We start from the raw sequence: 25525 nt of genomic DNA on the forward strand, positions 1-25525 counted from the left end.
AAAATATTTTTCAAAAGCATGGCTCAGCAAGGACCGCACAGGAATGATCAGGCAGTTTGCCTGAACGATACGCTTCCAAAGCGAAGCGAGATGTAAACCAGGATTGTCATACAGGCGTTTGGCTGCTGTTCACCCGCACTGCCCTTCGGGCACACAATAATTAACTACTACGCGGTGATATGCGACGTAGGTATTTCTCTTTGCGCTTTCTTTTTTTCCCTCCATACATTTCCCCATTTTTCTATGCTTTCCTTCCTTCCACAAACCACCTTGAGCCGGCAAGTGTGAGCTGCAACCCAAACATATGCCGGGCAGAGAGAAGGACCTGATCCAAGCCATGCCAAGTAGAATCCCCACTACCACCATACGCATTAGACCATCCTGAAATGGTCACTGATAGAGGAAAGTGGCCTGCAAAGAAGAAAATACCCTTCTCCATGTAATGCTTCAAGCGAGGGAATAAGAGAGTGAGCAAACTATGAATGATGGGCGCCTTAACTCCATTCAGACACCAGAGATTTTATTTTCAGCTTCCACGCGGGGGCACTTTCGCACCAATAAGCGATCCCAGAACCTTAATCCTCCTTGTCGTGCCGGGGGCTGGTAAGGAGTTCGCTGAACCCCTGCCCAGCAGTGACTTGGGGGGGGTGGGTTCCACCTGGCAACCCCAGCATCTTCACACGCATTGTGTGAAGCCGTTCAAAAATACCTTCCCCCCTCCCCACAGATTTCAAATGTATTTGGTGTTTTCCTTTAAAGTAAAAATAAAACTAAAAGGAGTGGGGTAATCCAAGGGAAATCCCCTGCGTCCTGAAATCCCTCTTCCCTAGGTATGTGCTAAATTCACACAAATGGTGCATTCTCCGTCTTTTATCATTTGCTCAATGGGATGGGGACACTAATGAGCACGATCTGTTGCTTTAAAGCCTTTCTATAGCCTTTCTCTGTTCCCCACCCTCAGGAATTTTCAAGTATAAACCACTGCCTTTATTCCACAGGGACAAATGTCAGGGACACAGAGGTCAGCTCCAGGAGCAGCACAAAGGCAGCTGCAGGCTCTTTCAACAGCCCTCAGAAACCCTCAGGTTCGGGGAGGGGGGTTGTTCTGGGGGCAGAGACACCCTTGCAAAACCAGGGATTATCTTGCTGTACGTGAAGACGACCCCACTAGATCGGGTACAAACTGGTGCAGCTGGACACGGGGTTTAAGATGAAAAGCGGTGGGTGGCGGGGGAGTACGGCCGCGGATTACGGCGCGTAGCCCGCGTAAATCCCTTCTGGAAAACTCCCTCCTCCTGCCATGCTGCTAGCAAACTGCTCCATAGCGATGCTTTAGTCCAGGGCAAGCAATGTGGGACTGCAGAGAAAGGCTTAAAACAAGTATTGTGGCAAGAAGGATGGTTTAACCCACTGCTTTCTGGATTCCCATTGTCCCATGACGCTGTCACCCCGGTGAGTTGAAGAGTGTGCCAAGAGGTCTCAGAGGGACCTTGGTGCCTGCTCTGGTGTCTCTCATAAGCACCCTGGCACAATCTGGGCACTATAAAACTACAGTGAAAAATAAATAGCAGCCATTTTCTGCATTTCTACAGCTTCTCCATTTCTTACCTAATGATCAAAAGCTCTGTGGGAAGAAATGCAGTGGAGTTATCAGTCTAAAACACTTACGGGAAAAACAGAGACCGAATCTTCGTACAGCCATAGAAATACACGGATTATAATGTGACTTATCAAGCACAGTCCTTTCAAAGAGTGGTTCTGCAGCAAACAGATTTCCCTTCCCACTACATGTCAAAAGAAGAGTTGATGGAAGAGGAAAGCACCTGCCCTTCAGACATTTGCCATAAACCACTATCAGCCATACTAACTGTTTCACAGACAAGATGCTTCCTTGCCCTTCACCATTTCGTATGTGTGAAAAAAAATCTTGTCTTAGCATGAGATTTGTTGGGTTAAAAGGCATCCTAAAAGCCTTTGAAAGCCTCTCCTCCATTCAACCACATCATTTCAAAGAGGCTGTGAACATTTGAACACAGAGCTTGAAATGTCAACGAAAGAGGCCGTACCTGTGTGCTATAGCAGGTTTGTGTCCTTCACCTTTGCACCAAGGGACATCTTCATGAAGGTAGGACAAGCCACGGGCCATTGTTTCTGCAACATGGCAGAGCTCATTCCAGCTGATAATATTGCCCTTCAGGTAATCCGTCAGAGAGCCCTGCGAAACAGGACATCGTATGTTCTTAATCGCAGACCCTGCTACGTGACACATGTGCCAACTCATCAGTTTAGAAAATGGTTTTAATGAGTGCTTGAGAAATCTGAACCTTGATCTAACAGGCGGTAAAAAAATTACTAGCAAAACTAAAAAAGGAGAAATAAAACCCAGAAGTGTTCGTAAGTGCTCAGCCCTTGACGGTACAGAAAGTATCCGGATGTGTAAAAGGAGTCTACTCATCTGCCAGGGAAGAGGAGGGAGGTAAGGAAAGGACAAAACCATCTCAAAAGAGAGCAATTCATGTAACCTAAGAAAGGGGAAAGCCTTCCATGCAAGAAGATGATGCATTGGATCAGCTGGTTGTGGCAATGATTGACTCAGTAGACCTTGGATTAAACAGAAGGATAATGCTGCTGGCTCAACCCCGGCTTTGTCTGTGTTTGTTTTATTTTAAGTGTTAGTCATGTTTGATAACTAAAGCAATCCATGAAACAGGAGATATGCCCTGAGCTCCAAAAGCAAACACAGAGCCCATCTGCAAGGGGCGAGTTGGGACTGCGATGGTCTGTGACACCCGGCTCCCGCGTACTCATCTACGCACGTTAGGAGATGGTGACGACCACATATGTGAGCTGTGGCCTCTTGGGTCGCTCTCTCTCCCCAAGTCCCACCTTTATTAATCCTATGTTTGTACAGGAAAGCCTTGAAAGCTACAGGAAGGGCCTTTGGAGGAAGGGAGCAGGAGCACTTCTCTGCTACCACTGAGCCATGGCTCACCAGGGACAGACTGGATAGATTACAGGGAAGCTTCTGAGAGAATATAAGACACCAAATCCTGCTGCTTCACAACCAGCCACCTCTCTGCCTTCCTAAAATGTATATGCAATGATACGTTACCTTGTCGTGGAAAGCGGTGATCAGCCAGAGCTCTGTCTCTAGGTTTGTCCCTCTTTTCTCTGCTGCGATAAATTGCAAAAGGTTTTCATGCTTCATGCCAGGAGTATTGAAAATCTCCCTCTCACTCTGCCAAGATTGCTTATCCTAAAGCAGAGAGAAACGCACCATCAAAGATCACGCTTCCCTTTAAAGCAAACAGCTCCTTCAGCTCAGTCAGAGCTGCTCACATTCCTCTTACTATCATCCTCCAGCGTTCAGACGTGATGTATCCCTTCAAAATGAGGCTGTTTTCCTAAAGGGTAGATGCTGGAGAAAGACTGGAAGTTGCTGTTCTCAGTCTTCCTTCTCCAAAATAATCCTCAGCTATTCCTAAAGCACACATGTGGAGAGGGGGGAGGAATCCCAACTCAACCTCACTGAGAAATAAGATTTGTCAAGATTTGCTAAGGATGCTTGCAGGAATAAAGCCTGTGCATACAGCACTCAGATCTGCATTGTAGCTGTAATTGTTCCAATTGCAAAATCTCATCTAGGCTCTATTGAATATTTACTAGGAGGTCACAGCTGGCTTGGACAGAAGATGTGCAAATCTCCTTTAGCAATGCTATGACAACAAATACGGGGCAAAAAATTAACGAAGAAGGAGGCAGCAGAGGGGCACAAAGATGTTTCAGTCATTCTTCTTTCATTTGACTTTTGATTGCTTTACTCTTCCCATCTGCAATTCCTAGACAGTCAAGTCAGGAGCGTTCAAAGGTTTCCTAGAGCAGAAGACGTGAGCTGACAGAAACGCTGCAGTGCAATTAGCTTTCGCAGCCCTGGGGCTGTGCCTTTGTAAGCTATAAACTGTTTGCTAGGTTCGAATCCCGATTTACGGTCTCCCCAGGCAGGACACACAAAGCTGGGACTTTGGTCCTTTGTGTGCGCTTTGGGCAACGCAGCTGCACACTGCCTTGCTGGACTTTAACAACAGGGACGTTTGCAGCGAAGTTAAAATACCCTGCAGATTTCAGTATGTGCTTGTTTTTGCCCTTTTTGCAACAACTATTACTACAGGAAGCATTGGTAATGAGTTACACAGAGAAAAGTGTAGGAAGGGAAGGTCCTTGAACTTTTTCCCCCAGCAGAAGAGTCCAAAAGCATCTTTGTTATGGCCTTAAAAACACCTCCGTAGGCACTTAGAGCACCTCCGCATCGGTGAGGAAGCCCGATGAGGGAGATCCTATTGCAACGTGTTCTCACCTGAATAGGGAAGATTTTCACTGCTACGTAGTCGTTCATCAGCTGAGCCTTCCACACGCAGCCAAAGCGGCCCCTCGCCTTGATCTCCAAGAGCTGCAGAGGCTTTAGGCCAACCAGGGGAGAAGGAGGTGGCGGGCCGGGGTCCTGCACGAGAGAAAAACACCGTCACCAGCGGAAGCTGGACTATGAAACAAAGGGAGGGGAAGAATGGAGAGACTGCATATGGAGAAAGAGGCATAAAGAAGTGACATTTTATTTAATACAAATTATGTGGATGTAATGTTCGCAGCAAGAACAGCCCAAAGCTCCCCATATCTTGCTTTGCAGGGTATTTGTATAGAACATACATAACAATCTGTGCCTCCAAGCATCATTTTGTGTGTTGAACTACTGCCTGCCATCCTCCAGGAAAACCTGAACTCCCCCATGTTTTCAAAGGAAGAGTTATTCTGGGCTGTACAACATTGATGACCTCAAGGCTACCTCCTGCCCAAAGTAGGAATTTTTTGATCTTTGTGACCCAACAGTCAACTACACCTAAAACCTCCCACTGCTTTGCACTTCGTTAGGCATGTTTCACATAATCCCAGCAATGGGCAGTAAACAGGTCTGTCAGCATCATAAAGATCGTATCTGTTTAAACTCAGCACTTGTCCAGGAGAACAACATAATCCCGCAGGACACATGGGGTTGGAGCTCTGTCCTATCTGCTTTCAGATGGGAAAGGTTCACAGTATGGGCTCTAATGGGCAGAGGAAGGAGGGAAAGGTAGCTGCTTGGCCCATCAGAAGAAAGCAGAAGGCTCAAGGCACAGCAAAGCCAGCAAGCACCAGTTCCCAATGGCTTTGGGCCATGAGGATGACCTCCTGCATGCATTCTCTGATGGCTCGTAAAATCTGAGTTTCAACAGGGAAAGCATCTCCCCATGCCCCATAAAGCTGGTAGGAACTTTATCATCTCTCCGATCTCTGCTCCTCTGCAAAGTTGACTAAAATCAGGCAATGGGTTTGAGAGGTTGGAGGAGAGCGCTGTGTAACTCCATCCCTTAGGAATCTCCAACACAGTGATAACCCCGTCTAAACACATCAGCCTCACAGGCAATGCTAACACCACCATGGAGGCCAACTGTACCACCAGCTTCAAAAAGACAGAGAAGAAAAGTCAAGCCACCTGAAAAGACTGAAGCAAAATTGGATGTGAACGTATACTGAGCAGCCTCCGTGCCTTCTGTGAAGTCCAAATAAAGGGGAGTGGCTCCCTCACCTCATTAATGTCAACGTGCCCGTAGGGAGGCTTGCGGTGACGGTACATCCAGAAGGCCAAGAGGATGGCCATGGAGAGGACAGCGATGGGGAGCAGCGAGTACACCAGGATGTTGAGCAGGGAGGGCGTTGGCGGCGGCGGCTCGTATATGACTGTGAGAAAAGAGCAGGGTAAACGAGGGAAAGGACCCTTCCGGTATGCAACAGCACTGTCAGCAACGTGCCCAGATGCAACCAAACCCCATCCTTCCTTCCACTCCAAAGCTGACAATGCTTAGTGGCATGTCCCATCACATCCAGCAGTATTCATAAGGCTCCACAGTTTACTCTTTTCCATACAGCTATTAGCAATGGAGCTACAACAGTCCAAACCACACTTTGCAAGCCGAGCCTCCATCTGACCTTTATTTAAGATGGGTATTTCTTGCTGAGATATGTAAAAGCAGAAAATTTCCTCCTCTTAACGCTTCCGAATGTATTAAGCGAGCACGAAATCCCTCGCAGCATCGCTTTGCCTTTTACAGTGATTGACAAGATGTCAGTTTTTAGTAAAATGCTGCCGGAGCCACAATCAAATGCACTATTCCCACAGTAGTTCTTGTTCCAAATTACATCAGTGCAGTTGAGACACAAACAATGGGAACACTAAATGGAGCCATGTTGCTATGTTGGAGACAGGGAAGGAAAAAATAGCAAGACTTGCCAAATTAAACAAAAAACTGTGAGAGAAAGAATATTTGCTACTAGGTTGCTACGGGTACATTAATAACAGGAGATAATAAAACCCATGTAAACAATTAAAAACCTAACAGGAAAGTCCAGGAAAATCTGATAATGGTCTACTGGAACGTCTCAGTAAATGCAGGTAGTTGATAGCAAAAGAAATCATCCTAAGGAAAAGATCCACCTGCTTTAATAATTTTTATTGAATGATACTTCAGCAAGCCTACAGCTAAAAGAATCATCATTTTTCTATTAGCCTCTGCAGAAGGACCTGCTATTACTTTTCTTCCTTGAAATATATCCACAAACTCTGAAAGCTGCCACGCACACCCATTCCCTTTCTATCCCCAGACCAACAAAATACCCATCAAATGCAAAAGTCCTGGATGCTTAAGGTATTTGGAGACCTGTGACCTATGAAAAATAATGAAGAAGGTGTCAAATATACCTTTTAAGAGTTTGAGTCTTGATCCATGCTGTATAAATCACTCTGCCCTCTTTCCTTTGTGCAGAATTTTGTCTTGTAAGATCCCACTGTGGACATCCACCATAAAGAAAATCTAATCCTTACTGACGGTATCCCAGGTGTTGGTACAACCCACTTTGCCCACAGTGTGAAACAACCTTTAAAAACTACTCTTAAAGAACCCCAGCAGAAGGATTTCTAGACTTAGAAATGAAAACTTTGTGTCCTGCTGGATGTATTTTTTTGCTCACCATCCAGCAACCCAAAGTCATCACAGACACCAGGTCCAGAAGAAGACTCTCCCTCCCCACCCACACCAGTCACTCACCTTCTGGGCCGGTCACTTCAGGCAAATGGGTAAATTTCTCATTGCAATAGTTGCCCTCGCAGCAGCAGAAAAACACTTGAGGGTTTTCTTCTGTGGCTACGCACTCCTGCCTGCATCAGGGAGGGACAGACATGGCAATGAAGGGAAGAGAAAAAACATCGTCAGCCAACTCCTGCCTCTTGTATTTGGTAGCCGATCTGCCCCAAATTGTCTTCTCCACATGCCTTCTCCTGCTGCTGGGCTGCGCAGATCGGCAGTCTCCGCTTACAGAAAACAACTTGGCACTCAAATACCCCAGTGGATAGCAAAGATCCTTGAAAAGACCGTAAAGGAAACAAATGCTTCCTTATGTACCAAAGGCATTAGATGGCGAGTAATAAATAACAGCCGCCGCCGCTAACTGAATGAGAAGCAGAAAAACGATGGAGAGATGCCTCATTCCCTGAGCGGTGTCTTTCCCGCAGCCCCTATGTATGCTGCCAGGGGAGAGGAGTATTTGATCATGTAATTAAAGATTGTGCCATAAAGCACGTACAACCAGCGCTGAGCTAAGACTGCTCTCACAGCCTTGAGCATCACCAACTCTGTGCCCTAGAAGGGCACCAGATTCCAGCAGCAACAACAGACCTGCTGCAGGCAGGACGGAGGCTGCAGGTTTTGGTTTTGGGTTGTTTTTAAAGTTTAATTTTCAAGTGCCATCTCCTTCTCCTTTAAAAAACTTATTCCTGCACAAAAGCCTTGAAGAAAATCAGGCTGCAGCTCCCATTTTTCGTATTTGCCTCTTAGTCAGGTAGCACTGCAGCCATCTCAGTGGTTTCCTTCTACGCAGCGCAAGGCGTTAGGGGACTTCCAGGGATCAGACCAACTCCACTTCCACACATCCTCCCACAGATCAATGCCAGGAGAGATGCGCAGTGATTTTTGCAGTGCTCTGGCGATCATTTCTTTCTCTTTCTTAAACGCTTGCTTCCCTTTTCCCTGCCACCTCTTGCTACTTTACCCTCTGCTTTTAGTTATCAGGGTTGCGGAGCTGCTCTCCGCAGAGAACGGGATCAAACTATTTCCTGAAGCCCAGCTAAATTATATGCATAACTTCCTTCCTTCGACCACTCGGAGGAAGTAGCAAAACAATCATATGTGTTTGACATTATTACTCATTTATGAACCCGTGCCAAGCCTCCCTTTCTGTGGTATCACTGACACGCTGCCACGAGGAGAATGGAAAGGGCTCTCTTCAATCATAAAGCAGGGCAGTTTTTGGTGCTTTATTCCTTTTGGGGGGGAAAAAAAGCGGCTATTGCCAAAATCTCTCCTGCAAGGTCTCAGCTGGGAAGCGCTTGGTTTGTTTTTCAGGCTTTTATTTTTTAAAGTTCAAAAAAAAAAAAAAAAAGCGGCTATTTAACTTATTCAAATGAAGAAAGATGTTTCAACAAGTTAAGCAATGTTTCCAGATGCTTTTTGGTGAAATCAGATAACAAGCAGTTTGGATTTAACAACATCAGTGTTGGACTCTTCAAGAGAAAACACATCCTTTGCTAAATCTGTTGGTTAAGAAATCAAGCTAATGAGAGAAAACAGCCTGCTCCACATCTGCAATTCATTATCCCTGTCTTTGAGCCGGTGCGCGCTCAGGGCAGCCATCCAGGTACAGATGACATGTTATACTTAGCAAATATTACAAATGAGACAGCGGGAGTGAGTGACACATTTTTCTATGGCAGTGAGGGCACGTTTCGTAGCGGTTCACGTCCTCTTCAAGGGAACGCGAACGCGACCTCTCCGGTGCGGCTGTGTAAATAAAGGAAGAGCACACAAGTTGATTTTTAAACACTACCTTTTTCCTATAGCCTTAAATGTACATGTGCCACGTTTTTGTTTCCTTAAGATAAAGAACAGAGTCGGGAGCCATCACTCTCAACAACCCAACCCTTGCACTCCTGAATTTTTCACCTTCCAGTGAGAAGGAGGCAGCGCTTGGCAAGGACCAGCACATGCTGCCTGCGCTCCCGGGGACCCTTTTACGGATGTAGGTACAGGGGCATCTCCTGAGGCTGCAGCCAGGAGCTCAGCACCCGGAGGTGCTGAAGACAGAGACTGAAAGGGCATCAGCACGGCATCGTTGATCATAAAATCATCTTTTTAGCCATTTTTGCCGTCTTGGGATGCAACACTACCTGCGTGGAAGACTGCCAAGGGCACTCAAGGGAAGAAAGAAAAAAAAACAAAACAAAACAAAAACCCCCCTCCATTTAAACAGCCTTTATCTAATTAAAGCTAACATTTATTTCAAATGTTGCTGTCAACACTTGTACTGTTTGTTAACTCTCAGCTGATCTTCTAGCTTCGCCCTGGAGTTGCGGCTTTGAAGAATCAGGCTGCAGGATAATGGATGCTCAACCCCGGGGCTGCAAAAAGGCTTGTGAGGAGCCCTGGAAACTTTTTACTGTTGTAACAGAGCGACACATTATGACAAAGTTTAAGAACCACTACATCCCTGCACAGAGACACTCAGTGACAATACAAGTGTCACTGCATACGAGAGCAGGCACTGAAAGGAGAAATCTGTTTACAGTAAACACTTCTGCTTGGAAGTAGGAAACTAGAGTGACTTTCTGTTCTCAGAAGGATCGGCATTAAGATGACTAATGGGCCAAGGAGGATTGATTTATTGGGAGAGAATAAAAATTTCACTATATATAGAGCTTGGCCACGCAACTGGCAAGGGAATAGGTGTGGTGGGAAAGTAACCCCGGCGCTAATAATAGAAGGAAGATGAGAAACGACTCACGGTTGGGATAAGCTAAGAAAACGGGCACAAAAGTAGGGATAGTGCACAGTGCCAAAAGGAGAAAATTCTCCAGACATGGGACAAATCTAGGCCCAGCTTAAGCCCCACAGCTTAGGACTTGATGTCCTAAAACTTTTGGAAGGAGAAGCTACAAAGATCCGCAGAGCTGTGAATTGCAGAGAGGTGGGATCAACCTATATTGGTGTCACGCCAAGGGAAATCTTTGAATTTTATGTCCTGTTAATCCTTATTGAAAGAGTTGGGTTGTTGGTCATTGGGGCTTTTATAACAGGAACACTGAGTGAGTCCAGAGCAACTGAGCGTTGTCCTTTTAAACTGTGAAACTTCAGAGGGTTATTTTCTTCAGCTGTAATTCTTTTCCCCGCTGTAGAATTACATCAAGGGAAACGAGAAAAGACTACTTCCATTTTCTCAGCTATTTAATGAGGCTGGAGCCTTCCTACTACAAAACCTCGCTCCTTTTCAGCTCGCTGCAGGCAGGGACACACAAACACATGTATTGCTTTTGCTGCCCAACTCTTTCTCCTGGCCCGTCTCTTAACTCAGCCGAAGAACAGTGAAACTTTTTGCAACATCACAAACGCCAGCATATCTCTACCTCTAACCACCCCCAGATATCTGTGCTTTTCTAGAGAGCTCCAAATAATTCCAAGTTTTCCTTTACATCGCCAAATGCTCTTGGAAGAACATATTGCTGTTCCTTTGATGGTACAGGACACATTTTTCAATGCATGCCAGAATTATCAAAGCTTTGCTAAGGAAATAAAACAACAAACCACACAACAAAAAAACCCTAAAAGTGCCTTCTGCAGCTTCTAGTTAGAAAGTCAAGGCAGATAAGTGACAATTCTGAGAGCTGCATTAGCAACACAAGTGATTACAGGGGATGAATGGGCCAATTGACTTGGACTTGCTTTCTTTTCCTCAATACAAAAATCACGAGCCTTTGCACTTAGAGGAACAATTAAACCTGGAATCAGAAAAATCAGTTAGGCTATTACCTGTCATAACAGTTGAAGTCATCTAACCAGCAGCCCTTCTTCACCAGCTCGATGGAGCCTGAGTTGTTTCTCCAGGAGGCGTAGCAGTGGAGCCGCTTGTCCTTCTCCCCCTCGCAGCGCTCCACGCCGCTCTGGTTGGTCTTCTCCAGCTCCCAGTTGGCGTTGTAGTAAATGCATTCCCTTGTCTCAGCCTCCCCGTGGCCTGGTCCTGAAGCAAAATTCAAACCCAGATACATTCAAGCAAAATCAGAAACAGATCCTGGGAGGCGCATCTCCACATGGCTTTGCTTTAGGTGATGCACACATTTGCTCCCCTGGATGGTAAGCAGCTCATCAACGTGAGCTTCAGCATAGTATGGAGGGTTATTCTCCTTTGCTGGTGTGACGTGGTGTACAGAGGTCAGGAGAGTCTAGGCTCACAAGAAAAGCTCATGGTGAAGTCAAGAGCCCAGCTAAGACCCCCCAAGGTGTCCCCTGGCCAGTGCTTCAACCACAGAACCCAAACAGGTGGAGGTACAAGACAACCCATATGCAGTATTTTCTAACCACAGAAACCCTGTTTAGGAAAGGCAACCTCCCAGGCTGATGTCACACAACAGAGTTACCCTCCCTTTCCACCATTTCAGGAAACACTACCTAAAAATAAACGGTTTCCTACGTCAATAGAACGTAACTGAGAACAGATAATATTCATCCTGCCCAGAAGGGCCAGACCAGCACCTAGTGCTCACTTAGATCTCAGTTCAGGCTTATGTGGATAAGGCTCCATACAATAAATGCCACGCTTTTAGCTGCAGTTACACAGCTCACGTTACCTCTCCACCCAAGCAAGACCTCCAGCAAAAAGCAACTCAGCTCCCCAAAAAACTCTGGCCACCCCAAACAGATGTTTGACCACCACAAAGGAGTCGGGCTGAGGAGTTCCTACGGCCCCAAGTGAAACAATTCCCCCATGACCACCATGGCACAGAACAGAAATACAATTGCAGACATGTCTGTTAAAAATGGAATCAAGTAAGGAAACACCGATATCTGCAGGTGATCTGTTTTGTCCTAAGCCTTAGAAATGGTCTCGTCATTTGGAAATATTCTGCTTTGCGGCATTTTGAGGATTAGTTTTAAATCAGAAGAACGAAACACACAACGTGTAAGCAGACAACCAGAAAAGGCACCACGAAGCTCGCCATTTCATAAATCCTGAGATGCCCTGCAGCCATCTCTCTTTGGGACTACCCAACCTAAGGCAAGGTCAGACCTGGCCATTATTTTGATGGATTGCAATCACGGAAAACATAGGTATCCCAATAAAATGTGTTGACAACTGAGTAGAAAACACAAATGGGTCCCGCAGGATGGTGAAATGAAAGTGCTGCGCTCCCAGAATAGCCAGACCTTTGCAAAGCCAGCAGTTTCTGGCTGGAAAATTTTACAGTGCTTCCATGGCTCTGTCTTCTCCAAAGGCCGTGCAACCTTTAATGTTGAGATTAAGGCAGTCAGGGCCATGTCTGGACGATCTAAGTGCAACCCAGTCTGTGATTCCCACTCAACGTGGCAAACCAGCCACTTCTGAAAGGTCTCTACAAGGTGATGCAATTCTTCATAAGACACTGAGTGGCACGTAGCTTACAGCCAGCAGAGAAAACACCCAGCATGGGCACAGGCACCAGCTGCAGGCCCCACATACCTTCTGTAGCTTCACCATTTCCATACCTGAACACCCATCCACTACTGATGGAAGCATTCTCACAACACCCAGTCGGATCCAACACACCAAGATGAAACGACTTGTCTCAAATGAGGAGGATGCCAGGAGGAGCTTGACCTGCCTGTTCACAGACTGCAGCTCCTCAAATTGCCAAGTCTCCAAGCTGTTACCAACTGGCAAGATTCACCTCCAATTTTGCAGCGCATGGAGAACCCTCCAGAGACGGCACGTGAGCCAGAGATGGCATTCAAGCTATCAAACGTAGCCTGATTTGCTGCAGGGAATCAACCTTCTGCTGCCAACAGGCGTCAAGCAAGGAGTGAAGATGGCCTGCAACGGACCAGAAGTAGAACTGCAAGAAGCTAGCAGGAGAAACCATGGTTTCTGCACAGACTAGGGGTGATGTGTCCAACCTGCTCCTGACAGCAATACCTGGACTCAACAATGGGCAATTTTCATGGTATGGAGCAAACTCATCAGACTAAGATCTCTTTGAAAATTGAAGAGGTGTTCAATCCTTCAATAATTCTTTTTTTTTTTTTTTGGGCGGGGGGAAGAATGTTCATTCTGCATTGTGAGAGAGACTGCAAGGGAAGAAAGGTATGAGAAAGTCATAAAGCTGACTTGTGAAACTGGAAATTATATTCCAAGCACACACGAACAACAGCTCAATTTCAATAGCACCTGCAGGTTTTATTGGCACTTGCAAAGCTCCGTCTAAGTTTTCCTCTGACAAGTTGCTTACTATAATAAAAACAAGCTACCAATATCCCTCAACACAGAACAGTGTCAATATTGACGCTCCTTGTTAAAGGCTTGATATTTGTTCTCTTGATACCTACACCACGCTTTGCTAGGGCAGATTAACCGTTTTTGCTAAATACTGGTTAAATCATCAGGAAAGCGAAGGAGCATTGTCTTGTGTGCACGGAGGGTGGTATCTTTTCATTTATAAAGGAATAAGTAAATATCTTAGCTTCGCTGTAAAACTACACACGGCTTCCAGCTGATGCCTGATAGCTAATACTGAGTATCACCTTCTGATTCAGTCCTTGAAATACATTTCATGACATCATTTCCATCATCCCAAACTGAACCCCTATGGAAATTTCCTCTCCCTCCCCAACCCCATCTCCCAGAAAGCAGAGAGGTTTAATGAGCCATTTGCCTGGGAAATAGCCCCAAAAATCTAACCCTGGCTCAGCCACCTCTCTCCGTAACCTCGAGCAATATTGCGTAGCCTCTCTTTTCTCCACCAGCAAGGAGGGCCGATTCAATGCACAAAGCTGCGGTGAGATTTGACGTTTCCACCATGCTTTGAAAAGAGAATGTTAAAAAGATGGGAAGCAGGAGTTGTGCCGGCTCTGGGACCAGCAAACCAAGGCTGCTAAATCCTGTGCTGAGCCCAGGCTCCCTTCCCCCAAGACAGTTGTCTTTCCTGGAACAAGTTTCAGCTGAAGACTAAGATCTGCTTGCAAACATGCAAACCCAACTCCGCAAACAGCAACTGCGCCAGGAAAAAGGCGTTTCACAGTTTTTTTTTTTTTTTCCCCACTGTCAAAGTTTAGATGAGTCAAATAAAAGCATGAACAAAGTTTTGGATGACCCAATATATGTATGTTTTCCTTAAAACAGCTCCTAAGGATGCGTGCATTAACGAGACACTTAAAAACCTGTGTGTTTGCTACCTGCTTTCAGATCTTTTTCAAAAGCCGTTTGGTAAGGATCCTCATCCCGCTGGGTGCTCAGGACCCTTTTGTTTGTGCCCAAGATGGGCTCAGCAGGAAGGGGCACAGCTCCAGGGCTGGGTGTTAATTCACCCGCTGCTTTAGCTCATCAAAAACTGCTCACACCTTGCTCTTCAATGGATCACACAGAGACCAAAGTTTGTAGCTAACCGCCTTTACCTGCACTCGCTGCGGTAAAAACCTCAACCAAATGGAAGGAGGGGGAATTGAAATGGGGTTTTGTCCCTTCGAGGGAGAACAGTGGAGTGGTGGTGACTAAGAGGAAGAAATCTGAGCATCTCCTGCATCTCCGGGAAGCCACATAATTTTTCCTGTGTCTTCTTTACCCTTTGGGCAATGGGTATGGAAGTGCCCATTCCTCCAAGGCCATTGGACATCTGTAAGAAACACTGAGCTGGACACTTCTGCCAAGTGACACAGGTGAGAGAATCACAGAGTCATAGAGTCTTTAAGGTTGGAAAAGACCTCCAAGATCATCAAGTCTAACCGTCAACCATACCTACTAAACCCTGTCCCAAAGGAGGCACAGATCAACCAAACCCTGCTTCTCATTTCAAGTTGCAAGAAAAATGGAAGGCACTGCCCCAAAATGGGTGCAGGAAGCTCTTGTCTCCTTCCAGCGGACACAGCTGATGTGTTAGCACAATGAGGGTTGGGTTGGACTTGAGTGGGCTTCCCTCAACCCACAGCAGCACAACCTGGCTCAAAGGAGGGGCTGAACCAAACCTGAGCTGCCAAAGGAAGGACTGGATTAATTTTGGCCAAAAAAAAAAGCCTTTCCTGAAAAAAAAAAAAAAAAAAAAAAAGCCTTTGGGTGCAGTCACAAAGCACAGCTGGAGATGGACTAAAGGGGCTGTGTCCCCCAGGTCCTGCCCTCCCCTCCCCACAAGGCTCTTGCCATCTCCCTCATGCCAGCACTGGTGTGTGGCAGGAAAGCTCCTGACCTCCTTCATTTGGTGGCACTGCCTGGTAAGGACATCCTGCTCGTGCCGAGTGGAAAATAAACGTATAGGGAAACCGCTTAGCTTTTGGCAGAAAGTCAACAGGACTTGGGCACAATGAGATATAAAACATTTACTAAGCAAGTGTTTGAAGATCGCTGTCGGAACTTGGTTTAATTCATTGGGCCCCCGTTCCCCTCCTGCCTAACCCTATTCCGCCAGCCACAAAGAAAAAGTCAGAAAAAAGCTGTTTCCTACCCAGCAGGGACTCCCATTAGGTACAGGCAAGAGGTACAAACGCAGGTGGGATCTGCTGGCCCTTGCCACACACATGCATTTTGCAGGGGAGATGTTTCCACCACAGCTGGGCCGTTGCCTGCAGACACTCCTACAGGCAGAGCCACCTCGCTTGGCAGAAAATGCTGAGCAAGCAAACCAGGAGCGCGGACAGGGTGGCCGTCGGGCACATCCAGCGGCACAGCCTGCCATCAGCCCCACTTCTCTCCGTGGAAAAGAGCATGACGTCAGCAGCCGGGCAGAAACGACAAACAGTTTAATACCACAATCCACAAATAGTCATTTAAGGAATAAAGTCTGAAGCCCTGTTTGAAATCCAAGTCTAAGGAAGAATTAAGCTTTGCAGGAGCAGATGGGTTTCTGGCATCCCACTGCATCCACCCAGTACTTTGGGGATAGACTCATAGAACAGTTTGGGTTGGAAGGGACCTTCAAAGGCCATCTAGTCAACCCCCCCTGCCAGGAGCAGGGACATCTCCAACCAGATCAGGTTGCTCAGAGCCCCGTCCAACCCAGCCTCAAATATTTCCAGGGATGGGGCATCCACCGCCTCCCTGGGCAACCTGCATGACGCAGAGTGGCTTCTCCCAACACTTTCCTTGAACAAAAGCCACACACAAACACCTTTACACAAACACCACCAAGCCCAAATAACTCCCAATGCATTATGAAGGCAGAGGGAGGCTACCCACAACACCCATTTTTTGGGCGGAAATCAACTTTCTGCCCTCAGTCCTGAGAAACCATCATCAGGCTGATTTCCTTGGATCTATTTTCTGCTCCAAATGACTCAGGCATCACTAGGTTTTTGCCGAGCAAGACCCCCAGCACCTATCCGAGGCACGTAATGACGGGAAGCGCAGCGGAAACACCGTGTGATGCGGGAAGACCTCTCTCCTCTACTTGGGAGTTGCAAGGCACGGAGGGAGCTCATTAAAAAGGGTCCTCTTGAACTGAAGGACTTCAGCCTGCTGAGGCATGGGACCTTGCCACTGATCTGAGACTAAACTCTGCTCTCCTAATTTGGAGCTGCCGACAGATCACCGAGGCTGTGTCATTATCCAACAGCTGCTAAATTATAGCCAAGATCCAGTGTGGCAACTCCAGGTCTAGGTGATAGCAGTTGCTGGGCTCCTAACTCATAATTAGATACAGAGGGAATATCTACCCCAAGGCTGAAGGCTGCTATAAATCTCAGCTCTTTCTCTCTGCCTGTCCCCTTTTTAAAACCTAAAATGAAAGTATATATGAAAAGATGGGATGTGTCAAAATAGTCTGCATAAACACGGAGTGATTTACCAGACAGTCTGTTTGCCTGACTGTCAAAACCACCGGGCTTTCTACATGAAGCTGTGTATGCAACTGAAAGTTATTTGCAAACACTTAGTTATGTCCCTATATAGCTATTTGTACATGTAATTTTATAATATAAAATGACAGAGATTGTGCACTGAATTGGGGTAATTGCCCTCTAATTTGGAGGGTAATTGCATGTAGCAATTAAGCAACTGCGGATGCATTCTTGCATGTGTGATTATGAAAGTCGGGCCCTTTGTTTGAGGTTTGGGTTTGTTTTCAAGAGCTATCCCTCAAACCGCGGCACGGTTGGAGCCGGGAGATGAAAGGCTGCTGGGCGCTCACCTTGCAGCCCAGCATCTGCTGGGATGAGCCACTTCAGCAGCAGCTCACGCCCGTCCCTTCCCATCGCTCAGCACCTGCAGGGACGCCAAACCAGCCGCCTCCCAACCTGGGACTGAATTTTGGCACCTCCTTCAGCGGCAGGACCACGTTCCAAGCCTGTGTGGAGCATGTTGGGAGGCACTGGGGGGGAGGGAAAGGCAGGGAAAGAGGGCTGAGCCCCTCAGCTCTCCCTCTCCCAGAAGTTCTGTGCAGGACTGCAAATTAAAGAAATTCAAATCGTTATTACTAGCATTTTGGATCCCAAAATCAAGCCAGAGAAAAGCTTGCAACTGGGAAAGTTTGGAAAATATTGCTCTAGAGAGACCACCCAGTTGTATCTCTACAGAGCCGATAACGAAGCTGCAATTACCAAGTGTTGCTCCAGCGCGTATTCCCCAAGCAGAGTGATTTCATTCCTGCTGTACTTAAATAATGGGGCCTAAATACGTTTTCAGGCAAAACATCAAACTAGCGATGACATCTGTGGTTAAGTATGTAACTGTACATGAGGATTTAAAGACTCGCTGCTTGTATACCCCGTTCTTCCACAAAAGCCTTGAAACGGTGGAGCCCCACGTAACAGAAATGAGCCCCATCTTAACCGAAATGACCCCCTTTCTCAAGCCAAAATTTCCCACTTTTGGGAACCCTCATGACCAGTGTACACCAGATATTTATTTGAGCCATCAAATACCCTGGGCTTGTCCTCTCCAGCCAGCTGGACGTAGGGATGGGCAGTGCCCCAGCTTATTAAAAAACCTGGTAAAGCATCAACTATTTAATTTTTTTTTTTTTTCCCCCCTTAAGGCAGATCAGGTAAAACCAGGCTCACGCAGCACGGAAAATAGCAACGGTGTAACGCCAAGGGAGGATATTACTTTGAATTTTGTTTTCTGTCAATACATTTGGCATATCCCACGATAAAAGAGCTCTAAGTTTCCTAGTCAATCAATGGCTGTTAATCTATTATCTCAGCATAGATCGCCATGGTAACCTGCAATGATGCCATTGACAACCAGTCTCAAAAGGACAGAAGGCTTTAAGTCATTTTCTTTTAAAATTAAAAAAAGGAACTTTAATATTAAGAAATACATCCTCCCTGCTCACCAGGGATGACAACTCAGGGCTTCTATATTCACACCATGACTCACATTTCACAGCTTCCACGGACATCTGTGTAGTAATGCCCTCCTCAATATATCTCTTTTTTAACTTAGGCTTAAGTCAGTAAAAGATAACAAGGAAATTATTCAAAATAATTAGATATTTATTACAATTTTCCCCCAAACTGCTAGTAAAACCTGTTTTGTAAAATATAGGGAGCATCCTTTAAAAGTCATTACTGCCAGCTCAGGGAAAGGATGCAATAAAGGTTTCATTCTTCTGAATAATTTCCCTGGTATTTTAAGTCGAATAGGGTGGATAGAAAAAAGATCCGGAAAAGGACATGCAGCATCCCAGCTCCTTACAAGTCCATAAAACCAGGCGGACTCCTGTTTAGGGAAGACGGAGCCGAGCGAGATGACAGCATTATTCGATTTAGTGAAATACCGAGTGTACACACACACGCATGGAGCTGACGAGATTAATCTCTTGGCCCAAAGTGGAGGATCACACAGGAAAAGGTTCAGTAAATCATTCCTCCGGCCAGGCACAGCGATCCAGGGAGGTCTGGCCCGGTCACCGGCTGGACTGGTGTGCGGCAGGACAGAAACGGTGCCAGCAGTTAATCAACTTTTGGAAGCGGTGCATTTTTTGACTTGAGCTCAGCTGGTCATTTCTGTATTTTATTTAAAGAAGAGATCATTTTAGTTATCCATTAGAAAAATCCTATTTTGTAGCATTTCAGTTAAGGACAAAGCCGAAATGTAATTAGATTTCTCCCTTCGCATCGCTAACTGTATCTGTCTCCCCCAAAAAAGGTTTTAGTTCTTTAATAAAACCATCAGGGAGATCAATCAAAAGCATTTAATGCCGTGGTGCTTCTGCAGTTCATGTTTAAATGCACTTTGGGTCACAAACGAGGCAATTTGGACAGCAGAGCTCAAACCAGATTAGTAATAACACAACAAAAAGGCCCAATTTCTTTTCTTTTTTTTTCTTTTTTTAATATAGATACACACTCCTCCGTTACACCCAAGAGGATAAAAACAAAATCAAGTCAGCCTTGAAGAACACAAAGTTACGCATCCAAAAAAGGGCCTCCCCACCAGCATGGGGTGGAGGAGACCACGCCAAGCTGTGGACTGCCTGGCCAAACTTCCCGAGATGCTGAGCTGCTGTCTATCGGTGTGTGACCGTCCCCAAGGATGCCACCCAATGCAGGACCCTCTGCCACAAACGGAGCAGGAGAACGTTGACTGCTCCTCCATCCACTGCTCAACAGGAGATACCTCCTAGCTTCCCTTGCTCCACTACACCAACCTTGCTCCACGTAGAATTTCCACAGAGAAGCGTTGCGTTTTCCCCCCAGATCATGACTTTTCAAACAAGCATCTTATTATTTGGATTTTTTTTTTCTTCCACTTATGAAAGCATTAAGCAGACAATTTATTTGGCTTGTAACAGCAACGACTGCTCTCTGGCATGAAAAATGGACCCTCATGGGCTAAGCACTATGCAAATATGCTACTGAGAAGGTCGTCTCAGCCCCAAACTTTGCAGCCTCAGTGACAGAAAATATTCGCGTTTAATTACAACATTAAGATATTTCCAACTACACTCCTAAAAATCAAATAGAGGGCAGATTTTGACCAGGTGCCACAAATTACCAAGTAAAATATGCAGCAAATTCTGAAGTGACATTTAAAACATCATCATTTGTTCTCTCCCGTTCTCCTCAGGAGCCAGCATGAGGTCTCTAAAGCGCATGGAAGGAGGAAGTGAAATCACGTATGTTCGTAAATATTTTTCCCCCACACAGCGAAGTTTTGAAAAGCTTTCAAAGCAAGCCTACAAAAGAAATTTCCTTCCAGGCAAAGGGATGAGGACACGGGAGCACCTCCTTACAGAGTGCAGAGATTTAAGAACAGCAATAACCACGCGGCGATACCTTTCCCGGTTCTTTCACGTGTGTCTGCTCCCTCCCACCGTCCTCATCCTCCCATGCCACTCCCACCAGCAGAAATGCTTTTCACACATCCTGATTTTTAAGGGTCTTCTCCAGGGAGAGGTCGCTGTGTGTCTAACTCACCCCACACACCTAAAGTAACGGTGAAACAGCCTATCTGGAAAGCCACCAAGAGCTTTGATACCTAAAGATCAGCACCTCAATTCATAATCTGCGCATGGTCCTCTGAGATTTATCAGCAGGGACATTTCAAATATGCTTTAAAATGTGCTGAGTCTACTAAGATTTGGCCCCAAGTGCTTTTCTATTGATTCTGCTTGACATTTCCAAATACCACAATTCCAAATTTAATTCACTGGTAATTGGAAAAACTGTAATGCATGTAAATGGACAAGAAGATGTTGGAAGTCCAAAAGGTCAAGCATCAGGAAAGCATGCCCCCGAGAACTAAATGATGTTTGTTTGTCTTCTTGTCACCCTCTTCCACTTCAACAGTCAAAGCTCGGAGCTGGGCAGTTTCCTCAGCAGGACGGAGGAAGAGAGGAAATAAAAAAGCACAATCACTCTGAACTGTGGGACAGGGTTCAAAATCACCGTTTTAAACTTCATCAATGACAAAAATTCAGACACACCATAGAGATGACTCACTTAATCAGCAGATTACATGAGCAAGTGGAAAACTCAGGGAAAAATTAATCTGATAACTTTGTCAGTAGAAGACTCTGTCTAGAAATCAGGTTTCTAGGATTACCTTTCTGCTACTCCATAACTTTACAGGCGTTGAGCTTCTCCTTGCCAGCCAGTTGAAGGGAAGGCAGTGGCAGAGAGAAAATCCTACCAGATGCGTAAGCTCAAACATCAGTTCCAGTGCCATGATGGATGCTTGTTGGCTGATCCCAACTGGAGTCTCTACTTTATCCACCCAAGAAAACCAAACGTCTGCTTCAGAGGAACCAAGCGCATCAGCAAGAAGAAACGCTGCAGGACCATGCAGGGGATGCTTGCCTGAGCGTAGAGCCCTGAGTTGCAGCAAAGCCCACGGCTCCCTACAGCACGCTTTGGGGTTCAGTGTTCTGATGGGTAATTAAAGTCCTCCTGGGCAAAGACTATTCTCATCAAATACACTATTGCAAAATTCCCATATTTCCCTATGTCCTAGAGAATAAAATGTGCAAATTTCAGTTCCCAGTCCGACCTGCATTCCCAATCCTGTGAGCAATGATACGCTGGTATTTCAAGAGTTAACAAGCTTCAGTCAAAGCATTCGAAGCCGGCTGAACCTAGCCTGAAAGAGAAGGGAGGCAGGAAGAAAAGCAACTCTCTAGCCCTTGCAATCACACACTAGCCTTAAGCTCTCCGAAAGGAAGTAAAGACATTCCTAAAATTCTTTGGAGGATGAGAAGCAAGTTGTCAGCTGAATCAGAAGTGCATTTCTCCCCTCTTTACGCTCTTAATAGCAAATCCCACATGAGCAATTTTAAAAGCCTCTTTTACAATGGAGTTTTCTCCCAAGTGGCTACAGCACATCTAGGGCTTGTCTCATGTTTACAGAAATGTACCTTTCTCCTCGGGGTCTATTGAAAAAAAGCTACTGTCAAATGACCTGAGGAAGGAATGTAGCACAATCCAATAGCATCATGCAATTTCCAGTGATTGTTTCTGTTACAATAATGAAAGGCACGAAAGAAACGGCTGGATAACTCCAGTGATTCTCTACAGACAAGTTATAAAAGAGATGCTGAAGAGATATTATGTAAAGGGAGGGAGGGGAAATAAAGTCACCTTACTGGCTTTCATCTTGATTACATGCACTCACCAGCATCCAGATTCCAGTTAGAAATAAAAATATTTCTGAGCAGATTGGCCCAAAGAGTTGAAACCTTGCCTGTCACGCAGGCGGAAAGCAATAAAATAATTGCGTGCTCTTGGACAGTTCTCCTTCCTGGTGTTTTATCGTTTTCTCAAGCCATAAGGAAGACTAAAACACTTTGGACCACAGTGCGCACATGACGTGGAAGGAGAAGCACTTACCCTCCATCCGTGTCCGAGCTTTCTGGACACATGAGCTCAACAGCTCCACCCCAGAAACTGGGTACATCCCCTGCCAGTTCAACTTTCTATTTAGATGCCTGTTCCCATGGTGACCAGGCTCCAATATTATGTAAAACAACAAAGCAATATTCTAAGATTTAGTATTGTACTCCTAGACAGTTTCCTAACCTCAGATAGGTGAGAATTTCCATAAGGCCCATCTCTGATTCTCCTCCCACGTATTTGGATGCTGATGTATAAGAATAAGGAGACGAAGGTGCCCTTGTCTGGGCACTTTCAGGGACACCACAAGTATTTAGAGGGATTTACCACTGGAAATGCAATGAGAACCCAAAAGAAAAGAAGGCTCTGGGGAGACCTTATTGAAGCCTTTCAATATATAAAGCGGGATTACAAGAAAGATGGAGAGTGGCTTTTTACCAAGGCCTGTAGTGAGAGGACATGGTGCAATGGTTATAAACTGAAAGAGGGTAGCTTTAGATAGGACTTAAGGAAGAAATTTTTTATGATGAGGGTGCTGAGGCACTGGCACAGGTTGCCCAGAGAGGTGGTAGATGCACCATCCCTGGGAGTGTTCAAGGCCAGGTTGGATGGGGCTCTGAGCAACCTGATCTGGCTGGAGATGTCCCTGCTCCTTGTAGGGCAGTTGGACTAGATGACCTTTAAAGGTCCCTTCCAACCCAAACCATTCTGTGATTCCATCATGGACACAGTTGGGTCTGCGAAAGAAAAACAACAGCATAGGGTTGTCAGCCTGGATTACACAACTGTTGTGGTGACAAGAGGACATTTGATCCCTGGTGGTTCTCATCATGTTGAGTGTTGCCAGCTGTGACCCAGAGCGGACAGCACTGCCCTGCTGCCCAAGTCAGCATCCTGATTCCACCACAAGGCCACCAACTGCCCCAAGTCACCCTCTGACTTGCCATGACTTGGTTTTCCTATGGAGAGAAAGGACTATCAACAGGCATCGACGTCTGAAGCACTATGTAAGATCCAGCTGAATTTCTAAGCAATCATCTTATATAAATCCTCCCTCTACTAACCCGAACGCTCAGTGGAGAGACCTTTCCTGGTATCAGAGAGTAAGTCAGACCTTGACCTTGACAAAGTAAACCATTTCAAAACTTGAAGATACTTTACATTTTTTTCACTTCCTCCTCTCCAGATTTCAGTGAGAGGGCAACCAGGGATCAATTTTCCCTTGTTTAAAACCACCTTGCAAAAAATCTTTCAAATACTCCCTCTGTAACCTGCAACATGATCATTTCAGGCTGCAGTCAAACCCTTTCCTTTCTCCTCAAGAGCTTCATCAGCACGATGCAATAACCACTTGTTTACCTCCGCGTGCATGAGCTGTAAGATGAGAGAGGTGCCTGCAGGAACATCCACACAGAGGTCTGCCAGCTCCGCAGAGATGAGCAAACTGCAACCCTGAACACATCTTCTCACCGCCTCCCCCTGCTCAGACACACCCAGGGACCCAGGCGTGCAAACTACTCCCACCTCTCTAATAAAAAAGTACTGCATGAGACATTACTGCACGCTCCCGTTAATCAGCGGGAACAGAAATGGAAGACATACCACCGATAAATTCAATATCGTGCTAAATAAGAGAATAAAAAATTCCCAGGCAATGTGAAAAGTTTCACCGTGACAGCAGCCGGTTGAGCAATAAAACCGCTAAGCTACCTGCTAGGTTTGAACACACGGGTCTCGGCGCTCTTGAGCCAACTTTCCTGAACTTTGGTAAGGCGTTGCGGCTATCTGAGAAGAGCAAACAAAGCTTTTGATAACTTCTCAGGGATCGCAGGACCGTCCATCTGCTTCCACATTGACAAGCAGGTGAACACACCTGCCCCGGGCAAGGCAGCAACAGGGATGGGAAACTCTCCGCCTCTCATATCTTTTTTAAGGTCGGAGCAAAGATAAGACTATAGGAGGGTTTTAGCCCACCGCTACACGTACATCGTTCCCCTGAGTATCATGTCACAGTTCAAGCTTCTCAATATAAATACCCCAGTACAGGATTCACTTTCTTTAACATAATAACCCCAGCAAAACATAACCCATTATTCTAGCTATCCTGGGACCTCTGGTGAGCACTAGGAGATGCACTTTTCTTAATGCTGAATTAAAACTGGAGAATAAAACTGCTGATCAACCTCCTCCATCTCTAAGATGGCCTCTACTTTGCAAGGGTAAGACAAACGACTAAGAGCGAAACAAGTGATGGACAGCGTGTGGTGAACAACATGTGATGAAGGGTGAAACAATCCCAGCTGGTGGGATTCAGGTTCAAAACAAACCTGGAGAAGGCAGTTCCTCACGCAAAGGGCAAGGGACATGGCGAAGCCCTTCTCGCAAGATGCCCCATAATGTCTTAAGAAGAACCACACGCACTTGCTTGTTCTGCCATTCCTTCCCAAGCATCTTTTGGCTATAGACAAGGTCAGGCCACCGGGCTGGGTGGGCTTTTGTTCTGGCCCAGTCTGACCATTGTCCACTTCCTATACCAAATGTCTTCAAACTAAAAACTAGAATTTACTTCCAATTTTGCAAGACCCAAGCAGCTACTGGTAAACCAAACGCAGCATGTTACTGACTGCGACTTCGCTCTTGATTTCCATTCGACCTATCCAGACAGTCTGCATTTCTTTTCATGTTGGGATTCGAGGAACCCAATCCCTTCGAACAACTGCCCCAAGCCCAGAAGTGCCATTTGGAGCCAACAGCTGCTGAAAGAAGGACACAAAGCCTCCACAAGCTCCTCCGTGCCAGAGCTCATCCCTGCTTCCCTCCCGCACCAACACTTGCAACCGTTTCCCAACGGGCAGAGATTCTGCATGGAGTTTTCATCTGTTCATTGGTATTTTCCATCTTAACAACTTTTTAATGTTTTATGTAGCAAGGATGCCTCTGCCATTTAAAGAGCAAAGCAAGCAGTAGTAATTATTCATTAACAACACATCATAAGTGACCTTTACACGGAAGCAGAGGAAGCTGCTGTGCCTGCCTGGCTGTATTCTGGAAGAAGACGTGGGCCAAGAGTTTCAAAGGGAGTAAAGATATTCATGCAGGGGAGCCCA

General features: G+C 46.0%; 1 protein-coding gene across 1 annotated transcript in view; it reads right to left on the reverse strand.

Annotated features, from left to right (window-relative positions):
* ACVR2B (activin A receptor type 2B) overlaps positions 1-25525 on the reverse strand; it is a 101029-nt gene that overhangs the window by 15829 nt on the left and 59675 nt on the right. The window contains exons 2-7 of the mRNA XM_086741781.1: positions 10944-11151; positions 7134-7243; positions 5618-5769; positions 4355-4498; positions 3113-3256; positions 2067-2215 (exon numbers count right to left, since the gene is read on the reverse strand). Coding sequence (XP_086597907.1) covers positions 2067-2215; positions 3113-3256; positions 4355-4498; positions 5618-5769; positions 7134-7243; positions 10944-11151 — 907 coding nt within the window. The remainder of the gene's footprint in view (positions 1-2066; positions 2216-3112; positions 3257-4354; positions 4499-5617; positions 5770-7133; positions 7244-10943; positions 11152-25525) is intronic.

The sequence above is a fragment of the Chlamydotis macqueenii genome, chromosome 2 (assembly GCF_036417535.1).
Source record: "Chlamydotis macqueenii isolate bChlMac1 chromosome 2, bChlMac1.mat, whole genome shotgun sequence".
In the NCBI taxonomy this organism is placed as follows: Eukaryota; Metazoa; Chordata; class Aves; order Otidiformes; family Otididae; genus Chlamydotis; species Chlamydotis macqueenii.